The sequence below is a fragment of the Pan troglodytes genome, chromosome 12 (genome assembly GCF_028858775.2).
Source record: "Pan troglodytes isolate AG18354 chromosome 12, NHGRI_mPanTro3-v2.0_pri, whole genome shotgun sequence".
Classification (NCBI taxonomy): domain Eukaryota; kingdom Metazoa; phylum Chordata; class Mammalia; order Primates; family Hominidae; genus Pan; species Pan troglodytes.
Window position 1 is genome coordinate 98,767,847 of NC_072410.2, and position 21,230 is coordinate 98,789,076.

At 46.5% G+C, this 21,230-nt stretch overlaps 2 protein-coding genes across 12 annotated transcripts in view; one reads left to right on the forward strand and one right to left on the reverse strand.

Moving 5' to 3' along the window:
- FAM228B (family with sequence similarity 228 member B) overlaps nt 1–21,230 on the reverse strand; it is a 91,993-nt gene that overhangs the window by 70,454 nt on the left and 309 nt on the right. For 2 of the 7 annotated variants that reach the window (XM_054678297.1, XM_054678298.2), the window contains exons 1-2: nt 17,051–17,124; nt 3,936–4,024 (exon numbers count right to left, since the gene is read on the reverse strand). The gene's annotated coding sequence lies outside the window, so the exon portion shown is untranslated. Of the gene's footprint in view, nt 1–3,935; nt 4,025–5,264; nt 5,355–17,050; nt 17,134–21,230 lie in introns of those variants that run through there. The other 5 variants (XM_016948132.2, XM_016948130.3, XM_063790078.1 and 2 more) reach the window with 4 other exon arrangements.
- Nucleotides 12,411–20,582, forward strand: TP53I3 (tumor protein p53 inducible protein 3). 5 transcript variants are annotated; one of them, XM_009442115.5, is made up of 6 exons: nt 12,411–13,266; nt 13,671–13,813; nt 14,850–15,117; nt 16,975–17,187; nt 18,374–18,570; nt 20,254–20,582. In XM_009442115.5, the coding sequence occupies exons 2-6, from the start codon at nt 13,676–13,678 to the stop codon at nt 20,434–20,436; spliced, it is 999 nt and encodes a 332-aa protein (XP_009440390.1). In that variant the 5' UTR covers nt 12,411–13,266; nt 13,671–13,675; the 3' UTR covers nt 20,437–20,582. The 5 variants fall into 5 exon arrangements, with proteins under 5 accessions (XP_009440390.1, XP_016803596.2, XP_063646145.1 ...); XM_016948107.4 differs by having other exon boundaries at nt 12,775–12,917; nt 17,014–17,187; XM_063790075.1 differs by having other exon boundaries at nt 12,778–12,917.

Here is a 21,230-nt window from a genome sequence, read left to right on the forward strand (position 1 = left end):
GGGTTTGTCATAAATAGCTTTTATTATTTTGAGATACACTCCATGAATATTTAGTTTATTGAGAGTTTTTAGCATGAAGCACTGTTGAATTTTGTTGAAGGCCTTTTCTGCATCTATTGAGATAATCATGTGGTTTTTGTCATTGGTTCTCTTTATGTGATGAATTACATTTATTGATTTGTGTATGTTGAACCAGCCTTGCATCCCAGGGATGAAGCCAACTTGATTGTGGTTGATAAACTTTTTGATGTGCTGCTGGATTTGGTTTGCCAGTATTTTATTGAGGATTTTCACATTGATGTTCATCAGGGATATTGGTCTAAAATTCTCTTTTTTTGTTGTGTCTCTGCCAGGCTTTGGTATAAGGATGATGTTGGCCTCATGAAATGAGTTAGGGAGGATTCCCTGTTTTTCTATTGATTGGAATAGTTTCAGAAGGAATGGTACCAGCTCCTATTTGTACCTCTGGTAGAATTCGGCTGTGAATCTATCTGGTCCTGGACTTTTTTTGGTTGGTAGGCTATTAATTATTGCCTCAATTTCAGAGCCTGTTATTGGTCTATTCAGAGGTTCAACTTCTTCCTGGTTTAGTCTTGGGTGGGTGTATGTTTCCAGGAATTTATCCATTTCTTCTAGATTTTCTAGTTTATTTGCAAAGAGGTGTTTATAGTATTCTCTGATGGTAGTTTGTATTTCTGTGGGATTGGTGGTGATATCCCCTTTATCATTTTTTATTGCATCTATTTGATTCTTCTCTCTTTTCTTCTTTATTAGTCTTGCTAGCAGTCTATCAATTTTGTTGATCTTTTCAAAAAACCAGCTCCTGGGCTCCTTGATTTTTTTGAAGGGTTTTCGTGTCTCTATCTATTTCATCTCTGCTCTGATCTCAGTTATTTCTTGCCTTCTGCTAGCTTTTGAATGTGTTTGCTCTTGCTTCTTTAGTTCTTTTAATTGTGATTTTAGGGTGTCAATTTTAGATCTTTCCTGCTTTCTCTTGTGGGCGTTTAGTGCTATAAATTTTCCTCTACACACTGCTTTAAACGTGTCCCAGAGATTCTGGTACGTTGTGTCTTTGTTCTCATTGGTTTCAAAGAACATCTTTATTTCTGCCTTCATTTCGTTATTTACCCAGTAGTCATTCAGGAGCAAGTCGTTCAGTTTCCATGTAGTTGTGTGGATTTGAGTGAGTTTCTTAATCCTGAGTTCTAATTTGATTGCACTGTGGTCTGAGAGACAGTTTGTTGTGATTTCTGTTCTTTTACATTTGCTGAGGAGTGCTTTACTTCCAATTATGTGGTCAATTTTAGAATAAGTGTGATGTGATGCTGAGAAGAATGTATATTCTATTGATTTGGGGTGGAGAGTTATGTAGATGTCTATTAGGTCTGCTTGTTGCAGAGCTGAGTTCAAGTCCTGGATATCCTTGTTAACCTTCTGTCTCGTTGATCTGTCTAATATTGACAGTGGGGTGTTAAAGTCTCCCATTATTATTGTGTGCAAGTCTAAGTCTCTTTGTAGGTCTCAAAGGACTTGCTTTATGAATCTGGGTGCTCCTGTATTGGGTGCATATATATTTAGGATAGTTAGCTCTTCTTGGCGAATTGATCCCTTTACCATTGTGTAATGGCCTTGTCTCTTTTGATCTTTGTTGGTTTAAAGTCTGTTTTATCAGAGACTAGGATTGTAACCCCTGCTTTTTTTTTTTTTTTTTTTTTGCTTTCCATTTGCTTGGTATATCTTCCTCCATCCCTTTATTTTAGTCTATGTGTGTCTTTGCACATGAGCTGGGTCTCCTGAATACAGCACATTGATGGGTCTTGACTCTTTATCCAATTTGCCAGTCTGTGTCTTTTAATTGGGGCATTTAGCCCATTTACATTTAAGGTTAATATCGTTATGTGTGAATTTGATCCTGTCATTATGATGTTCACTGGTTATTTTGCCCATTAATTCATGCAGTTTCTTCATAGCATCGATGGTCTTTACAATTTGGCATGTTTTTGCAGTGGCTGGTACCAGTTGTTCCTTTCCATGTTTAGTGCTTCCTTTAGGAGCTCTCGTAAGGCAGGCCTGGTGGTGACAAAATCTCTCAGCATTTGCTTGTCTGTAAAGGATTTTATTTTTCCTTTACTTATGAAGCTTAGTTTGGCTAGATATGAAATTCTGGGTTGAAAATTCTTTAAGAATGTTGAATATTGGCCCCCACTCTCTTCTTGTAGGGTTTCTGCAGAGAGATCCGCTGTTAGTCTGATGGGCGTCCCTTTGTGGGTAACTCAACCTTTCTCTTTGGCTGCCCTTAACACTTTTTCCTTCATTTCAACCTTGGTGAATCTGACAATTATGTGTCTTGGGGTTGCTCTTCTCAAGGAGTATCTTTGTGGTGTTCTCTGTATTTTCTGAATTTGAATGTTGGCCTGCCTTGCTAGGTTGGGGAAGTTCTCCTGGATAATATCCTGAAGAGTGTTTTCCAAGTTGGTTCCATTCTCCCCATCACTTTCAGGTACACCAATCAAACATAGATTTGGTCTTTTCACATAGTCCCATTTGTCTTGGAGGCTTTGTTCATGTCTTTTTACTCTTTTTTCTGTAACCTTGTCTTATTGCTTTATTTCATTAATTTGATCTTCAATCACTGATACCCTTTCTTCCACTTGATCGAATCGGCTATTGAAGGTTGTGCATGCGTCACGAAGTTCTTGTGCCATGGTTTTCAGCTCCATCAGGTCATTTAAGGCATTCTCTACACTGTTTATTCCAGTTAGCCATTCGTCTAATCTTTTTTCAAGGGTTTTACTTCCTTGCGATGGGTTCAAACATCCTCCTTTAGCTTGGAGAAGTTTGTTTTTACCAACCTTCTGAAGCCTACTTCTGTCAACTCGTCAAAGTCATTCTCCATCCAGCCTTGTTTCTTTGCTGGCGAGGAGTTTGATCCTTTGGAGGAGAAGAGGCACTCTGATTTTTAGAATTTTCAGCTTTTCTGCTCTGGTTTCTCCCCATCTTTGTGGTTTTATCTACCTTTGGTCTTTGATGTTGGTGACCTACAGATGGGGTTTTGGTGTAGATGACCTTTTTGGTGATGTTGATGCTATTCCTTTCTGTTTTTCAGTTTTCCTTCTAACTGTCAGGTACCTCAGCTGCAGGTCGGTTGGAGTTTGCTGGAGGTCCACCCCAGACCCTGTTTTCGTGGGTATCACCAGCAGAGGCTGCAGAACAGCAAATATTGCAGAACAGCAAATACTACTTCCTGATCCTTCCTCTGGAAGCTTCGTCCCAGAGAGGCAGGTGCCTATATGAGGTGTCTGTCGGCCCCTCCTGGGAGGTATCTCCTAGTTAGGCTACATGGGGGTCAGGGACCCACTTGAGGAGGCAGTCTGTCCGTTCTCAGAGCTCAAACACCATGCTGAGAGAACCAATGCTCTCTTCAGAGCTGTCAGACAGGGACCTTTAAGTCTGCAAAAGTTGTCTGCTGCCTTTTGTTCAGCTATGCCCTGGCCACAGAGATGGAGTCTAGAGGCAGTAGGCCTTACTGAGCTGCAGTGGGCTCTGCCCAGTTCGAACTTCCCAGCTGGTTTGTTTACCTACTCAAGCCTCAGCAACAGCGGACGCCCCTCCCCCAGCCAGGCTGCCGCCTCGCAGTTCGATCTCAGACTGCTGCACTAGCAGTGAGCAAGGCTCCGTGGGTGTGGAACCCGCCGAGCCAGGCACGGGAGAGAATCTCCTTGTCTGCCGGTGGCTAAGATCTTGGGAAAAGTGCAGTATTTGGGCAGGAGTGTCCCATTTTTCCAGGTAGTCTGTCACGGCTTCCCTTGGCTAGGAAAGGGAAATCCCCTGACCCCTTGCACTTCCAGGGTGAGGTGACACCCTGCCCTGCTTCAGCTCCCCCTCTGTGGGCTGCACCCACTGTCAAACCAGTCCCAGTGAGATGAATCAGGTACCTCAGTCAGAAATGCAGAAATCACCTGTCTTCTGCGTCGATCACGCTGGGAGCTGCAGACTGGAGCTGTTCCGGTTGTTAAACTTTTAACTGTTAAAGAAGAGTTTGGGTCTTTCTTAGTGGATGATTATATTAATAAATATCAAATTGCTCTAATATAAGGCTGGAGTGCAGTGGTGCAATCTTGGCTGACTGCAACCTCTGCATCCCAGGTTCAAGTGATTCTCCTGCCTCACCCTTGGGAGTAGCTGGGACTATGAGTGTGTGCCACCATGCCAGGCTAATTTTTTTGGTATTTTTAGTAGAGATGGGGTTTCACGATGTTGGCCAGGCTGGTCTCCAACTCCTGAACTCAAGTGATCTGCGCACCTCGGCCTCCTAAAATGCCAGGATTACAGGCGTGAGTCACCGCACCCGGCCCAATTGATATATTTAAAAGCCTGATGTAGGCTGGGCAAAGTGGCTCATGCCTGTAAACTCAGCACTTAGAGAGGCCAAGGCAGGAGGATCCCTTGAGGCCAAGAGTTCAAGACCAGCTGAGGCAACATAGTGAGACTGTCTCTACGAAAAACAGAAAAATTAGCCAGGCATGGTGTCATGTGCCTATAGTCCCAGCTACTAGGAAGACTGAGGTGGTAGGATTCCTTGAGTTCAGGAGTTTGAGGTTACAGTGAGTTATGATCACAACATTTTACTCCGGCCTCAGCAACAGAACAAGACTCTGTCTCTCGGGAGGGGGAAAAAGCCTGTTTTAAGAGTTTAAAATGTCAGTATTAAAAGAAATAAGAAATCCTTATCTTTTAAACTATTTATATTTCTGGTGAATAATTTTAGATATCAACTTAAAAATGTGAGAGAAGGCTAGGCACAGTGGCTCACACCTGTAATCCCTGCACTTTGGTAGATGGAGGCAGGAAGATCACTTAAGCCCAGGAGTTGAAGACCAGCCTGAGCAACATGAAAGATCTTGTCTCTACCAAAACTTTAAAAAGTAGCCAGGTGTGGTGGCATGTGCCTGCAGTCCCAGGCACATGAGACTACTCGGGAGGCCAAGGCCCAGTTATTCAGGAGGCTGGGGCAGGAGGATCACTTGAATCCAAGAGGTCAACACTGCAGTAAGCTATGATGGTGCCACTGCACTCCAGCCTGGGTGATACAGCAAGACCCTGTCTTAAAAAAAAAAAAAAAAAAAAAAGTATGTGGCGATTCCCCAGGGATCTAGAACCAGAAATACCATTTGACCCAGCAATCCCATTACTGGGTATATACCCAAAGGTTTATAAATAATTCCACTACAAAGACACATGCAGCCAGGAGCGGTGGCTCATACCTGTAATTCCAGCACTTTGGGAGTCTGAGGTGGGCAGATCACAAGGTCAGGAGTTCAAGACCAGCCTGGCCAATATGGCGAAACCCGTCTCTATTAAAAATACAAAAAAAATTAGCCAGGCTAGGTGGTAGGCACCTGTAGTCCAAGCTACTTGGGAGGCTAAGGCAGGAGAATCGCTTGAACCCAGGAGGAGGAGGTTGCAGTGAGCCAAGATTGTGCCACTGCACTTCAGCCTGGGTGACACAGCAAGATTCAGTCTCAAAAAAAAAAAATGCACACATATGTTTATTGCAGCACTGTTTACAATAGCAAAGACACAGAACCAACCCAAATGCCCATCAATGATAGAGTGGATAAAGAAAATATGATACATATACACCATGGAATACTATGCAGCCATAAAAAAGAGTGAGTTCATGTCCTTTGCAGGGACATGGATGAAGCTGGAAACCATCATCCTCAGCAAACTAACACAGGAACAGAAAACCAAATAGCGCATGTTCTCACTCATAAGTGGGAGTTGAACAATGAGAACACGTGGACACACGGAGGGGAACATCACACACCGGGGCCTGTTGCGGGGCTAGGGGCAAGGGGAGGGAGAGCATTAGGACAAACACCTAATGCATGAGGGGCTTAAAGCCTAGATGACAGGCCGATAGGTGTAGTAAACCACCATGGCACATGTATACCTACGTAACAAACCTGCACCTTCAACACGTGTATCCCAGAACTTAAAGTAAAATAAAATAAAAATAAAAATAAAAAGTGAGAGGGGACACATAGTTTTGGGATATGCTTTTTGCCTATTTCAGAATAAAAATGTGTGCAGACTACCACCTGGAGTAAGGAGAAATGCCTTGAGCCCTGAGCCATGGTGGTGGGTGGCCAGGAAGATGGCAGAGGCAGGTAGCCTCTGTACATGGTGTGTGGGTGTGTGTGTGTGTGTGTGGGTGTGTGTGTGTGTGTGTGCATAAAATCATGTATATGTGTATGGGGGTATTTTGTCATTGTTTTACCATAATTTTACTCTGATTAAACAAACGCTTCACAGAAATCCCTTGATGTCAACTACTATAGCTCTAGTTCATTTTTCAAGTAGATGCATAGAATTCACAATTTATGCAGCCATTCCCTTAGTGATGGGATCTACTTTGTTTCTAAATTTTTGTTACTATGATCAATGCTGCAATAAACATCTCTGTACATACATCTGTATAATTGGTGTGTTTTATTTCTACAGGACAAACTCCTTAGAAGTAAGTTTCCTACTGTCATTGTTACTATCGCTATGATTTATTTTCTTTCTTTCTTTTTTTTTGGAGACAGGGTCTCACTCTGTCACCCAGGCTGGAGTGCAGGGCGCAATCTTGGCTCACTGCAACCTCTGCCTCCCAGGCTCAAGCGAGTCTCCTGCCCCAGCCTCCCGAATAGCTGGGATTACAGGCACATACCACCACTGCCCAGCTAATTTTTGAATTTTTAGTAGAGATGGGGTTTCACCATGTTGGCCAGGCTGGTCTAGAACTTCTGACCTCAAATAATCCACACACCTTGGCCTCCCAAAGTGGTGAGATTACAGGCATGAGCTACCATGCTTGGCTGATTTATTTTCTGACATCTGGTAATATAAGTCTTTCCTACTACTATTCCTTTTTTTTTTTTTTTTTTTTTTGAGACAGAGTCTTACTCTGTCACCCAGGCTGGAGTGCAGTGGTATGATCAATGCAACCTCTGCCTGCCAGGCCCATGTGATCTTTCCATTTCCCAGCCTCCCAAGTAGCTGGAACTACAGGCACATGCCACCATGCCTGGCTAATTTTTTGTAGGGATGGGGTTTTGCTATGTTGCCCAGGCTGGTCTTGAACTCCTGAGTTCAAGTGATCTGCCCACCTCGGCCTCCCAAAGTGCTGGGATTACAGATGTGAGCCAACACTCCCAACCCTACTATTCTTTTTCATATATTTATTGGCCATTTGGGGGGATTTGTTCTTCCACATACACTCTAACATCATTTTATCCAATCAAAAAATATACTGTTGGCATTATAACCAAATTTATAATGAATTTGTAAACTAATTTGGTAAAACTGACATTTTGGGTACTGTATTCTCATCTAAAAACATGGTACTGTTTCATTTGTTCAGATCTTGTTTCTGTTCTTTGATATAGTTTTACAGTCTTCATTATATAATTTTTGTATCTTCCTTGTTAAATACATTCCTTATGCTTTTACAGCTTGTACTGCTATGGTAAAAGGGTTATTTTCCCCATTTTTATTAATATTTCTAGTTGCTTAACTGAAGTAGAATAAAGCTATTGATTCTGGTGTATGTAGCTTGCATCTGGACAGCTTTTACAAATTATCTCATTATCTCAAACAAAAATGTTTGCTTCATTTTTAAAATTAGCATCTCTTGTGGTTTTTTGTGTTTGTTTGTTTTTTGTTTTTGTTTTTGTTTTGAGACGGAGTCTCACTCTGTTGCCCAGGCTGGAGTGCAGTGGCGATCTCAGCTCACTGCAAGCTCTGCCTCCCGGGTTCACGCCATTCTCCTGCCTCAGCCTCCCAAGTAGCTGGGACTACTGGCGCCCGCCACCACGCCCAGCTAATTTTTTGTATTTTTAGTAGAGACGGGGTTTCACCGTGTTAGCCAGGATGGTCTCGATCTCCTGACTTTGTGGTCCGCCCGCCTTGGCCTCCCAAAGTGCTGGGATTACAGGCGTGAGTCACTGCACCCGGCGTTTTTTTTTTTTTTTCTTTTTTTTTAGATGGAGTTTTGCTCTCGTTCCCCAGGCTGGAGTGCAATGGCACAATCTCAGCTCACCACAACCTCTGCCTCGAGTGATTCTCCTGCCTCAGCCTCCCGAGTAGCTGGGATTACAGGGATGCGCCACCACACCTGGCTAATTTTGTATTCTTGCTAATTTTTTAAAGAAACTTTTATCTTTATTAACAAGCCTTTGCTGCAAAAATAAACTATCCCCAAATCTTAACAGCTTAAAACAACAACAGCTTACAACAACAAATGTTTATTTCTTCCTCGGTTGTGACTCTACTAGGCTGGTCCCAAGACAATAGGTTGGATTCAGGGCTACCCTGAGTGTTTCTCACTCAGGGACAAGCTGAAATAGAGGCTATCTGTGGGTGGCAGGAAGGTAAGGGGACTGATGGAAACTGACCATGCCTTTCTCACTCATCATTGACCAAAGTAAGAGACAGGGCCAAACCCAACATCAACAGAATGAGGCGAAAATACTCTACCCATTGGGTAGAATGGAGTAATTTTGCTAAAAAAATCTTCCTTTTTTTTCTAGATTTTACTACTTGTTGCTGTAGAATTTCACGTAATTTAATTTATTTTTGTTTTAATCACTCCTATATCTGTGGTTGTATCTCCTTTCTCATTCCGTCTTTCAGACCTTGGCTATTTCTTGTTTCCCAGCTGTAACTCACAATACATTTCATTCATGTTACTGGTTTTTATAAAGAACAAGCTGGGACTACAGGCACCCACCACCACACCCAGCTAATTTTTGCATTTTTAGTAGAGATGGGGTTTCATCATGCTGGCCAGGCTGGCCTTGAACTCCTGACCTCAAGTGATCCACCCCTCTCAGCCTCCCAAAGTGCTGGGATTATAGGTATGAGCCACAGCACCCAGCCCATTTCCCAACTTTCATAATTGGATACATTTCTACTAAATATAATCTATTTCCCCATATCTGGGAAACCACACTGTTTCTACACTCACACAGAACACTTCATTTCTGACACTAGATATGCAGGTTTTATTCCCACATCAACCAATTCTCTGACATAGGCTGGGTGTTCCACAATTCAATTCTGACACTCTCTACCTGGAGTTAGTGTCAGATCCCACAGATTAAGGGCTCAGTCCCGCAAGGTTGCCCCCATTAAAGATGCCAACTGCAAATCCAAGCCTCCTACACTTCTGACCAACTGGCTGTATAAATCAGGGATTCTCATGACTCCCTCCTTGGATTTGATAATTTGCTAGAATGGTTCATAAAACTCAGGGAAACACTTACGTTTACTAGTTTATGATAAAGAATATTATAGGCCGGGCGTGGTGGCTCACGCCTGTAATCGCAACACTTTGGGAGGCCGAAGCAGGTGGATCTCTTGAGCCCAAAAGTTCAAGACCAGCCTGGCCAACATGGCGAAACCCTGTCTCTACTAAAAATGCAAAAATTAGCCGGGCTTGGTGGTGCATGCCTGTAATCCCAGCTACTTGGGAGGCTGAGGCAGGAGAATCACGTAAACCCAGGAGACAGAGATTGCAGTGAGCCGAGATCACCCCACTGCATTCCAGCCTAGGCGACAGAGCCAGACTCTGCCTCAAAAAAAGATATATATATATAATAAAGGGATGAACAGCCAGGTGAAGAGGTATGTAGAATGTGGTCCAGAAGGATCCCAAGTGCAGGAGCCTCTGTCCTCATGGAGTTGGGGTACACCACACCATCTTCCCATGGTGGATGTGTTCACCAGCTGGGAAGCTCACCACATTTCTTTGTTCAAGAGTTTTTAGGGCCAGGCGCAGTGGCTCACACCTCTAATTCCAGCACTTTTGGAGGCCTAGCAAATGGATAACCTGAGGTAAGGAGTTCGAGACCAGCCTGGCCAACATGGATAAATCCCATTTCTACTAAAACCACAAAAATTGGCCGGACCCAGTGGCTCACGCCTGTAATCCCAGCACTTTGGAAGGCCGAGGCAGGTGGATTGCCTAAGCTCAGGAGTTTGCGACCAGCCTGGACTGTTGCAAAACCCTGGGCTGGTGAAACCCTGTCTCTACTAAAATACAAAAAATTAGCTGGGTGTGGCAGCGTGCATCTATAGTCCCAGCTACTTGAGAGGCTTGCAGGGAGCCGAGATCACCTGGGTGACAGAGTGAGACTGTCTCAAAAAAAAAAAAAAAAAAATTACCCTGGTGTGGTGGCTCACACCTGTAGTCCCAGCTACTCGGGAGGCTGAGGCAGGAGAATCGCTTGAACCTAGGAGGTGGAGGTTGCAGTGAACTGAGGTCAGGCAACTGCACTCCAGCCTGGGCAACAGAGTGAGACTCAGTTTCAACAATAACAACAAAAAAGAATTCTTATAGCGTGTAATCTCCAGTCCCTGCTTCCCCTTCCCAGGGTCTTTCTAGTGACCAGCTCATCCTGAAGCTATCTAGGGCCCCCACCCTAAGTCACTTTATTAGCATAAACTCGAGTGTGCTTATAAGGGTTTGTTATTAATATAAAAAGTCACTTCTATCACATACGAAATTCCAAGGGTTTTAGGAGCTCTGCAGGAGAACAAAATATAATAAAAGATACTTATTGGCCAGGCAGAGTGGCTCATGCCTACAATTCCAGTACTTTACAGGCTGAGGTGGGAGAATTGCTTGAGTCCAGGAGTTCATGACCAGCCTGGGCAACGTAGCAAGACTGTATATCTAGTTAAAAACAAAAGAAAGAAAGAGATGCTTGTTCAGCAAATAACAAAGGTTTTAGGAGTGCTATTGCAGGAACCCAGGACAAAGACCAAAAATATATATTTCTTATTACACACTGCAAGATTACATCGACCAAGGGCTCACTAAGATAAAATCTTAGGCACTTTCAACTACTAGTTTTACTGGGATACTTTAGTATACTTAGTGGTTGGTATTATTAGATTTTTTTTAAACTCCTTGCATCTTAAAAGTTCTTATTTAGCACTTACATTACACATTCCTCATCTATCTTAATCCATTCCATTTTCTTAATCCAATCAGTTTTAGTGTAGATTTTTGCAAAGTTTGTTATTTACAACTATTTCCTTTCCATCTGTCTCTGTTCTAGGATATTTATTCGGTTCAAACCTTTCCTCAATTTTGGACAGATGCGTATCCGGATGATGTGTCTCTGAATCCTTATACATCCTCAGACATGTTTTTTGCCCTAACAAGTGAATTATATCTTAATGGGGTATATTGAGTTACAGTGCTTTTCTTCTAGTCAGTAGAGGCTAGTCTACTCTCTTCTAGCTTCCAGATTGCAGATAGAAACTTGCTGGGCACAGTGGCTCATACTTGTAATCCTAGCACTTTGGGAGGCTGAGGCAGGAGGATTGCTTGAGTCCAGGAGTTTGAGACCAGCCTGGGCAATATAATGAGACCCCTACACTACAAAAAAGAGGGAGAGAGAGAAAGAGGGGGTGGGGAAGGAGGGAAGGAAGGAAGGAGGGAGGGAGGGAGAGAAGGAAGCCATTTTTGTTTTTTAACCAATTGTGAGTAACTTATTCTTTCCACACTTGTTAGAACCTGAAATTTTATAAAATATAGGCATGCATTTTTGTTCTTATGAATCCATCCTTCAGTGAATGTTTTCAATCCGTATAATCTGGTAGAATTTAGGAAAACTGTATTCTTTTATTTGGTTAACTATTGAATCTTCTTCATCCATTCCTCTTCCTCCTTCTAAAATCTTTTTTTTTTTTTTTTTTTTTTTGAGACGGAGTCTCACTCTGTCTTCCAGGCTGGAGTGCAGTGGTGCGATCTCGGCTCACTGCAAGCTCCCCCTCCCGGGTTCACGCCACTCTCCTGCCTCAGCCTCCCGAGTAGCTGGGACTACAGGCGCCCGCCACCACGCCCGGCTAATTTTTTGTATTTTTAGTAGAGACGGGGTTTCACCGTGTTAGCCAGGATGGTCTCGATCTCCTGACCTCGTGATCCGCCCGCCTCGGCAACCCAAAGTGCTGGGATTACAGGCGTGAGCCACCGCGCCCGGCCTAAAATTCCTATTATTCTCATAGCAGGGTCTCCTGAATTTTTCCTTAAGTCCCATCATTTTATTATTTCCATCTCTATAGGCTTTTGCTCTGTTGTGTTAAAGAAATAATTATTCAATGATACTTGTTAAAGCACATTAAGGAAGACTTTATTTAGCACCATCGCTACAGGTTTAGGGACCACTGCAATGAGTTCTTGCAGTGGACAAGACAGGTTGGGATCAACTCTGAATGCATCATGGACAAGTGGGAATGTATAGCCAAGGAGCAGTGTAGGGGGTCAGTGGATGGAAAATTAGTAAGAGGCATCAGGGGTAAGGGGGATTCTATCTAAACTGACCTAACAGGATTCTCACTGAAGACAGGCCAGGGTGGTCGGATATCACTTGGGGGATGGTGGAGGATGAGATATTGAGGGTGATCAGATGTCAAGGATGGGAGGTTCTTACTAAAACAGGAATTTACAAGGAGTGCTATGGATATGTAGTGGGAGGAGGCCAGGGATGCTGCTAAACATCCTACAATGCACAGGACGATCTCCTACAATAACGAACTAGCTAGTCCAAAATGTCAATAGCGCCGAGGTTGAGAAACCTTCATGTAGCTTACGGATACAGCTTTTACCCAATCGCCAGCATCCTTCTCCTGGGGCTGAACCTCTCCCCCAGGACTGTCAGGAGGAGGGGAGTGATAAGGATCCCAGGACTGCGTTTTGCCTTCCTTCCCCACCCCCACTCCCAACGGCTCCTTTCTCTTCTCTTAGCAGCACCCAGCTTGCCCACCCATGCTCAAGATGGGCGGGATGCCAGCCTGTTACATAAATGTGCCAAAAGCCTGGCCATGCCTGGAAAATGGACCAATCCGCCCGCCAAGAGGTTGGGTCTCGTTCCCTAGAGAGAAGGAAGTTTCCTCTCCTTGCAGTGAGAGCTAGAATCGCACTTTCTGTCAAGCTGAGAGAAAGACTCTTTTCCAGAGGCTAAAAGGACAAGAAAATCTGATTTGCTTGCTTCTAACTTTGCGTTTTAAAGGGGGAAGGAGGAAAGGAAAGAGGGGGAGGGTGGTTCTGCTTAGCCCCACCCCTCCGGCTACCCCAAGTCCAGCCGTCCATTCCGGTGGAGGCAGAGGCAGTCCTGGGGCTCTGGGGCTCGGGCTTTGTCACCGGGACCCGCAGGAGTCAGAACCGCTCGGCGCCGCCTGGTGCATGGGAGGGGAGCCGGGCCAGGAGTAAGTAACTCATACGGGCGCCGGGGACCCGGGTCGGGCTGGGGGCTTCCAACTCAGAGGGAGTGTGATTTGCCTGATTCTCTTCGGCGTTGTCCTGCTCTGCCGCATCCAGCCCTGTACCGCCATCCCACTTCCCGCCGTTCCCATCTGTGTTCCGGGTGGGATCGGTCTGGAGGCGGCCGAGGACTTCCCAGGCAGGAGCTCCGGGCGGAGGCCGGGTCCGCGGCAGACCAGGGCAGCGAGGCGCTGGCCGGCAGGGGGCGCTGCGGTGCCAGCCTCAGGCTGGGCTGCTCCGCGAGGATACAGCGGCCCCTGCCCTGCCCTGCCCTGCCCTGCCCTGCCCTGTCCTGTCCTGTCCTGCCCTGCCATGTCCTGTCCTGCCCTGCCCTGCCCTGTGTCCTCAGACAATATGTTAGCCGTGCACTTTGACAAGCCGGGAGGACCGGAAAACCTCTACGTGAAGGAGGTGGCCAAGCCGAGCCCGGGGGAGGGTGAAGTCCTCCTGAAGGTGGCGGCCAGCGCCCTGAACCGGGCGGACTTAATGCAGGTACCCAGGGCTCAGCCGCGCCGGGGCGGGCGGGACTCCAGAGCCTCCCTCTCAACAGCACTCAGTGGACATTGACCAGACGTGAAGGCGTGCACCGCTCCACACCCAGCAGGCAGCTGCGCTGGGGCTTCCCAGACCTAAACCCAGGGCGCCCTCTTTGTTCATGCAAAACAAGGGGGAGTACTTGCAAAGCAGAATCCACCCCGAGCTAATCCATAGCCACTCAGGCCTCCAGATGAGGGCGGAACTAACATTGTTGTGGGGTGTGGGCACACTTACTCCCCAGGCTACCCTGTTCACCATCTTAATTCTACAGATAAGGAAACTGAAGTTCAGCGAGGTTAAGCAGTACGCCCAAGGCCGTGACACTAGCAATCAGAAGAGCTGGGATTCAAGCTGAGGTCTTTGTGGCTCCAAAGACCTCTTAACTCTTTCCACTCTGAGAGTCCCAGAGCTGACAGCAGGCAGTACTCTTAAGAATTTTCTTCTGTCTGCTACTGATTTACTGACCCGGGCCAGCTGCATTGGTTGGAGTCATTCAGAAATGTGCATCAGAATCCCCTGGGGCACAAAAGAAACGTGATGGGGGCCCAGGCACGTGTACTTTGAAATACTCCTCAGGTGGTTCTGCCACACACTCCTGGTTAAGTCCCTCTGCTCTACAGCTTCTGAGGACTGGGGTGAGTGAGCACAGAGCCTAGCGCTTGATGCATGGGAACCATCGTCAAGGTTCCTAATCCCACTACTATTATTTCCTGTCTGGGACTCCGTTTCTCCATCTGTAAAGCAAGGGGTTCAGATGAGGTAAATAGCTAAGGACTCTACCAGTTATAACATCCACTGATCATGTGACCTCCAGTTTATTTGCATAAAACTAATGGCCTCTCCTTTTTCTTCTCCTTACTTACAAAAACCTGACTTCATCCTGAAATTTATTTTTGAAAAACAAAAGAGGGGATATTGGAAGGGGGGCCAGGGGTGGTGACATACAGATTTCTGATCATGCTCACCACTTAGTGCACTTCTTTCTCTGCAGAGACAAGGCCAGTATGACCCACCTCCAGGAGCCAGCAACATTTTGGGACTTGAGGCATCTGGACATGTGGCAGAGCTGGGGCCTGGCTGCCAGGGACACTGGAAGATCGGGGACACAGCCATGGCTCTGCTCCCCGGTGGGGGCCAGGCTCAGTACGTCGCTGTCCCCGAAGGGCTCCTCATGCCTATCCCAGAGGGATTGACCCTGACCCAGGCTGCAGCCATCCCAGAGGCCTGGCTCACCGCCTTCCAGCTGTTACATCTTGTGGGTGAGGAGGCCTCCATGCTCACTCCACACAATGTAGCTCAACACCTTCATAAATCAGCCAACTTGAATCCCAGCAATCCCCCAGTGCACTCCCAGGCCTTCCTGTATCACCTGTATTGTCAGGTCCTCAAACCATGTTAGAAGGGTTTAATGTTGAGGCTGAGAATCATGGTTAGCAGATAGAGGGTCTGGATAACACTAGATAGGAGGCCTATGTACATGTTAACACTGGAGGCCCAGCAGCAGTCCCAGCTTCTTAGAATCATACTGAGCTTCTCTCTGGGGTCCCAGTGCAACAGAAGGGACCAATTGACTCATTTATTCCTCCTCAATCCCACAGAGGCCAGTCAAGAACTCACATAAGGGAATCTAAGAAGACTTGGTCCTTGCCTTTAGACAGTGCAGTGTAACTGAGAAGGCAACATATGCATAAGATCAGATGACCATAGAGTTTAGAAGGATAGCCCTGTCTAACTACGATAGAAGCTGGAGATGGGTAAAGATGGTGTGGACAAGGGTAGTCAGAAGGCTTTTTGGAAGGCTTTGAAGGGTGGGTAGACTTGTGAAGGACATAAGGCATGCCAAGGTGGCCTAAGAAAGAGTATCAGCCAGGCAAGGTGGCTCACACCTATAATCGTAGCACTTTGGAAGACAGATCACGAGCCCAGGAGTTCGAGACCAGCCTGGGCAACATGGCAAAACCCTGTTTCTACAAAAAATACAAAAATTAACCAGGCATGATGGTGCATGCCTGTTGTCTCAGTTACTCAGGAGGCTGAGTTGGGAGGATCACCTGAGCCCAGGAAGGTCAAGGCTGCAGTGAGCCATGATCATGCCACTGCACTCCAGCCTGGGCGGTAGAGTGAGACTCTGTTTCAAAGAAAAAGAAAGAGTAGGCTGGGCGTGGTGGCTCACGCCTGTAATCCCAGCACTTTGGGCGGCTGAGGTGGGTGGATCATGAGGTCAGGAGATCGAGACCATCCTGGCTAACACGGTGAAACTTCATCTCTACTAAAAATACAAAAAATTAGCTGGGCGTGGTGGTGGGCACCTGTAGTCCCAGCTACTCGGGAGGCTGAGGCAAGAGAATGGCATGAACCCAGGGGGGGTGGGGCAGAGCTTGCAGTGAGCCAAAACTGCGCCACTGCACTCCAGCCTGGGTGACAGAGCGAGACTCCGTCTCAAAAAAAAAAAAAAAGAGTATCAAGGTGAGACCAGCCACTGCACTCAGTAGTGAAGGATGACTATTGTGATTTGTGAAAAATGAGGCTGGAGCCAGATCACGGTGTCCTTGAATATCAAGCTGTCTGGACTCAATGCAAAAGCCAATGGAGAAGCACTTTACATTTTGAGGAGGAAGTAACATAATGCAAGTGCCATCTTAGGAAGAGGAGCCTGGTGGCTGTGTGTTGCCTGGATCAGGAAGACCAGCTGGAGGCCAGTTTCAGACTCTAGAAGGACTGGCTTTCGGTGGTGACCATGGGAATGGTAGTTGTTCTTACTTATTCAGGTGTAGGTCAGAGATGTGCATTTTGGTGTTATAGGTAAAATAAAGATTATGGATGTGGCTGCTTATAGCCCTGTTTCAAAAGGCTGTTTTCCACTTTAGCCAGAGGCAATAAGACAGAAAAGGTCTGTCAATATGCTCTTTTTCTTTCTCCAAAGAACAAGATGGTTTGTATTTGAGTCACAGCATCCCACCCCCACCAGCCCACCCCCACCCCACCAAATAAAAAAGGAAAAGCAAAAGATTGATTTGGCATTTGGTGCAACGGCCAGGTGATCTTGATAGAATATGCCTGTGTGGGGAATGTGTAGGAGTTGCAAAGTAAAGAGAACCCTGTACTTTCTGTCACAGGAAATGTTCAGGCTGGAGACTATGTGCTAATCCATGCAGGTTTGAGTGGTGTGGGCACAGCTGCTATCCAACTCACCCGGATGGCTGGAGCTATTCCTCTGGTCACAGCTGGCTCCCAGAAGAAGCTTCAAATGGCAGAAAAGCTTGGAGCAGCTGCTGGATTCAATTACAAAGAAGAGGATTTCTCTGAAGCAACGCTGAAATTCACCAAAGGTAAACAACTGCTTCTACAGTTCAGCAGGAATTTAAGAGATGATTAAATAAAAGCCCCACCAGTCTCAAAGTTGCCAATGCTGTCTATCAGTCTTACCTCTGCTAAGTGCACAACAGCTGCCCTGGCCAAATTCTAGTACTATGGTATTTGACCACTGGAGACAGGCAGTCATATTTAGATCTAAGATGGTTTCCATGTGCATTCTTGCAAGAGATAAGATTCATCCACACTTTAGACCATGCAGACTTGGTCTGGAATTATCCAGCACCTTTTCTTCCCAACCAGCCATTCCACACTTAGTTAACAGGAGGCTTGGAGGCAGAGACCAGTTTGGAGCCAGCCATGGTAGGGTTGGGTGGTAGCACCCTAAATGAGTAAGTAGATGTGCACACCTCTGTATTCCAAAGCCAGACGTGTCTATTTTTGGCTCATCCCTTTCCGTTTTTCTTTCTTTTTTTTTTTTTTTTTTTTGAGATGGAGTCTCGCTCTGTCACTGAGGATGGCGTGCAGTGGCTTGATCTCGGCTCACTGCAACCTCCGCCTCCCAGGTTCAAGCGATTCTCCAGCCTTAGCCTCCTGAGTAGCTGAGATCACAGGCACACCACCACGCCCAGCTAATTTTTGTATTTTTAGTAGAGACGGGGTTTCACTATGTTGGCCAGGCTGGTCTCGAACTCCTGACCTCAGGTGATCCACCTGCCTCAGCCTCCCAAAGTACTGGGATTACAGGCATGAGCCACCATGCCTGGCCTCCATTTTTCATGTGAATAGAAAAGGAGAGATGAAACCAAAGCTAGAAAGCCTATGATTCCAATAACCTAGTGCGGACACTTCCTAACTTCTATGTGAACAACTAGCCTAGGTTGGGCCTCCTGTATTTTGTTCTCAATCGTGCCTGGGTGTCAGTGGGACTGTACTTATTTTGGCATGAGAGGAGACGCTAGGTCATGGTGCCCCATTTCCCTCTTGCTGTAGCTAGGCCTCATAAATGGTCAACTTCACACATGCTATCATAGAGTTCCGCTATCTAAACTCCATTTACAACAGTTCTTCAAGCAGTGTTTCTAATTCCAACCTATAGATTTACCACTTGCATCTGTATTTATATCCATAATCCCCAAATATACCATGGTATCTTATTTTGCACCAAGCTGACTAGCATCACAAATCTGTTTCCTATGGAAGGTGCTGGAGTTAATCTTATTCTAGACTGCATAGGCGGATCCTACTGGGAGAAGAACGTCAACTGCCTGGCTCTTGATGGTCGATGGGTTCTCTATGGTCTGATGGGAGGAGGTGACATCAATGGGCCCCTGTTTTCAAAGCTACTTTTTAAGCGAGGAAGTCTGATCACCAGTTTGCTGAGATCTAGGGACAATAAGGTGAGTGATGAATGAAAAGAAAACATGTGATTTAACCCAGAAAAGTGTGGTTCATTTACATTACCCCGAGAAAGGAAGCTCTATCTTAGATTAGGGAGGTTAGTTTCTATGAAGAAACCTCCCCCTCTGAAGATAAAGAGGGAACCCGATTTCAGAGAACTGATTCAGATTGGTTGATAGAAGCTTCAGTATCATGAAAAGAAGTGTAGCTGATACTTCACAGGTTATCTGAACATTCTAACAGAATGAAGAAAGCACTGACTATATTAGGAAGTATTTCGAGTAGTTCCAAGACTTTGTTTTCAAAGGCAGAATTCATCTTAGTGTGCTAGAAAGTCTCTTAGGTGAGTAAAAAAATAAGTAAGCCTTGGCCTTCAACAGATTATGGGTTCCATGCCGGGCACAGTGGCACTTGCTTGTAGTCCCAGCTACTTGGAAGGCTGAGGCAGAGGATTGCTTGAGTCCAGGAGTTTCAAGGCTGCAGTGAGCTATGATTGCACCTGTGCATAGCCACTGTACCCCAGCCTGGGCAACATAGCAAAACCTCATCTCAAAAAAAAAAAAGATTATATGCTCCTGAAATATTCCATCTGGCAGTCTAGCAGGTACCAGCTTTGGGAATGTTTCCACCATAGGGTTTTGCACCAGCTGAGGGACAGGAAAGCTTAAGCATCCTTTTTGCACTAAGCCTATATGAGTCCTATCTGTGGCTGCCTCCTGGGTAAAGACACTTTATTTAAAAACAATTCTTAGGCTGTCAGTGACACTAACATTTTACTCCAGGCTTCAGTCTTTATCTGGTACAGAACAGAAGTTACACATTTGGAGGCACAAGGGAGCCAGAGATCACCTGTAACCCCCTTTAGCTCCTATGTGGTCTCTTCGGCTGGCTCTAGAAACCAAATTGATACCAGCAGATTGACAGGAGAAAAGCATGTGCTTTTTTTTTTTTTTTTTTTTTTTTATGGAGACAAGGTCTTACTCTGTCACCCAGGCTGGAGTGCAATGGCACAATCAGCCTCCTGGGTAGCTAAGACTGAAGGCATACCACCATGCCTGGCTTGTATTTTTTATAGAGACAGGTTTTCACCATGTTGCCCAGGCTGATCTCAAACTCCCAGGCTCAAGTGATTCGGCCAAAGTAAGATGCTTTTGTAATTTTTAGACAAAGAACAATAAATTTGAGAAGAAATAAGACAAAATCTGGCTAGGGATAGTAAATTTCTAGGGAAGTCACTAGGAGATATATGGGGGTGGGGGGTGTAAAACTAGTGGAAGATAAGGGTTACTTCCTTAAGTGTATTTATTCAGTTCCATTGCAGCCCCGTTTCCAATCTCTGGTGATAAGGGCTTTTTGCCCTAGTATGGGGAGGGTACCCCTCCCAGAGGAATCTTTATGACTTGCTACATGCAAGAAGAGACAGGTCAGCTAGCCTTTTCTGAAACTACAATTTCTCCAATGCTTTCACCTCAAAATAAACAATATACCTATCAGACATATTCTGAGATGGCACATGACTCCTTCAAGGGTATTTCACACACATGCTAGGAAGTGAGGGGTTAAGTGTCCCTGTGTGCTTTTTCAGATATGTGGCTTCAGAGAGAGCAAAAAGGCTGAGGAGGATGAGGAGGGCAGGGTGAGGCTCTCTCCCCAGGCTGATGATCTCCTTTCCCTTGTCTTAGTACAAGCAAATGCTGGTGAATGCTTTCACGGAGCAAATTCTGCCTCACTTCTCCACGGAGGGCCCCCAACGTCTGCTGCCGGTTCTGGACAGAATCTACCCAGTGACCGAAATCCAGGAGGCCCATAAGTACATGGAGGCCAACAAGAACATAGGCAAGATCGTCCTGGAACTGCCCCAGTGAAGGAGGATGGGGCAGGACAGGACGCGGCCACCCCAGGCCTTTACAGAGCAAACCTGGAGAAGATTCACAATAGACAGGCCAAGAAACCCAGTGCTTCCTCCAGAGCCGTTTAAAGCTGATATGAGGAAATAAAGAGTGAACTGGAAGGGTGGCACGCGGACTGGGGCCGCCGCGGCGGGGTTGAGGTGGGAGTCCGGACGGGCGTCGCAGCGGGGATTACTGAGGCCCGATCAGCTGACGCTCAACCTGAGGGCCCCTCCAAGGACGGAGATTCTGGGTATAGTTACAGCGTCAGCCGTGACACTAGCCGCCAGAACCCCACATATTCCGCCTTGCGCACAGCTAGAGGCCCAGGCCCACCACCTCCGGCACCTGCCCGCGCGCCCCGCAACCAGTGGGCACCACAGCAGGCCCCGGCCCTGCCCGCTACTCACCTGGGCCCCACCCCACCTCTCGCCGCCCTCCTCAGGCCCCACCACCTCCCGCTACACACCTGAGCCCCGCCCCACCTCCACCACTTTCCTCAGCCCCAACCACCTCCTGCTACACTTCTGGGCCCCGCCGCACCTCCACCACCCTCCTCAGGCCCCGATCCCTTCCCCTACTCACCTGGGTCCCGCCCCAGCTCAGTCCTCCTCAGGCCCCGCCTCCGCCCGCTACTCACCTGGGCCCCACCCCACCTCTCGCCGCCCTCCTCAGGCCCCACCACCTCCCGCTACACATCTGAGCCCCGCCCCACCTCCACCACTTTCCTCAGCCCCAACCACCTCCTGCTACACATCTGGGCCCCGCCC

Coding starts and splice junctions, on each gene's coding strand:
- TP53I3 (XM_063790075.1), top strand. CDS start 12,827: ATGCTCAAGATGGGCGGGATGCCAGCCTGTTACATAAATGTGCCAAAA. Junction 15,118..16,974: donor CCAGCTGTTACATCTTGTGG/GTGAGGAGGCCT, acceptor TTTCTGTCACAG/GAAATGTTCAGGCTGGAGAC. Junction 18,571..20,253: donor TGAGATCTAGGGACAATAAG/GTGAGTGATGAA, acceptor CCCTTGTCTTAG/TACAAGCAAATGCTGGTGAA.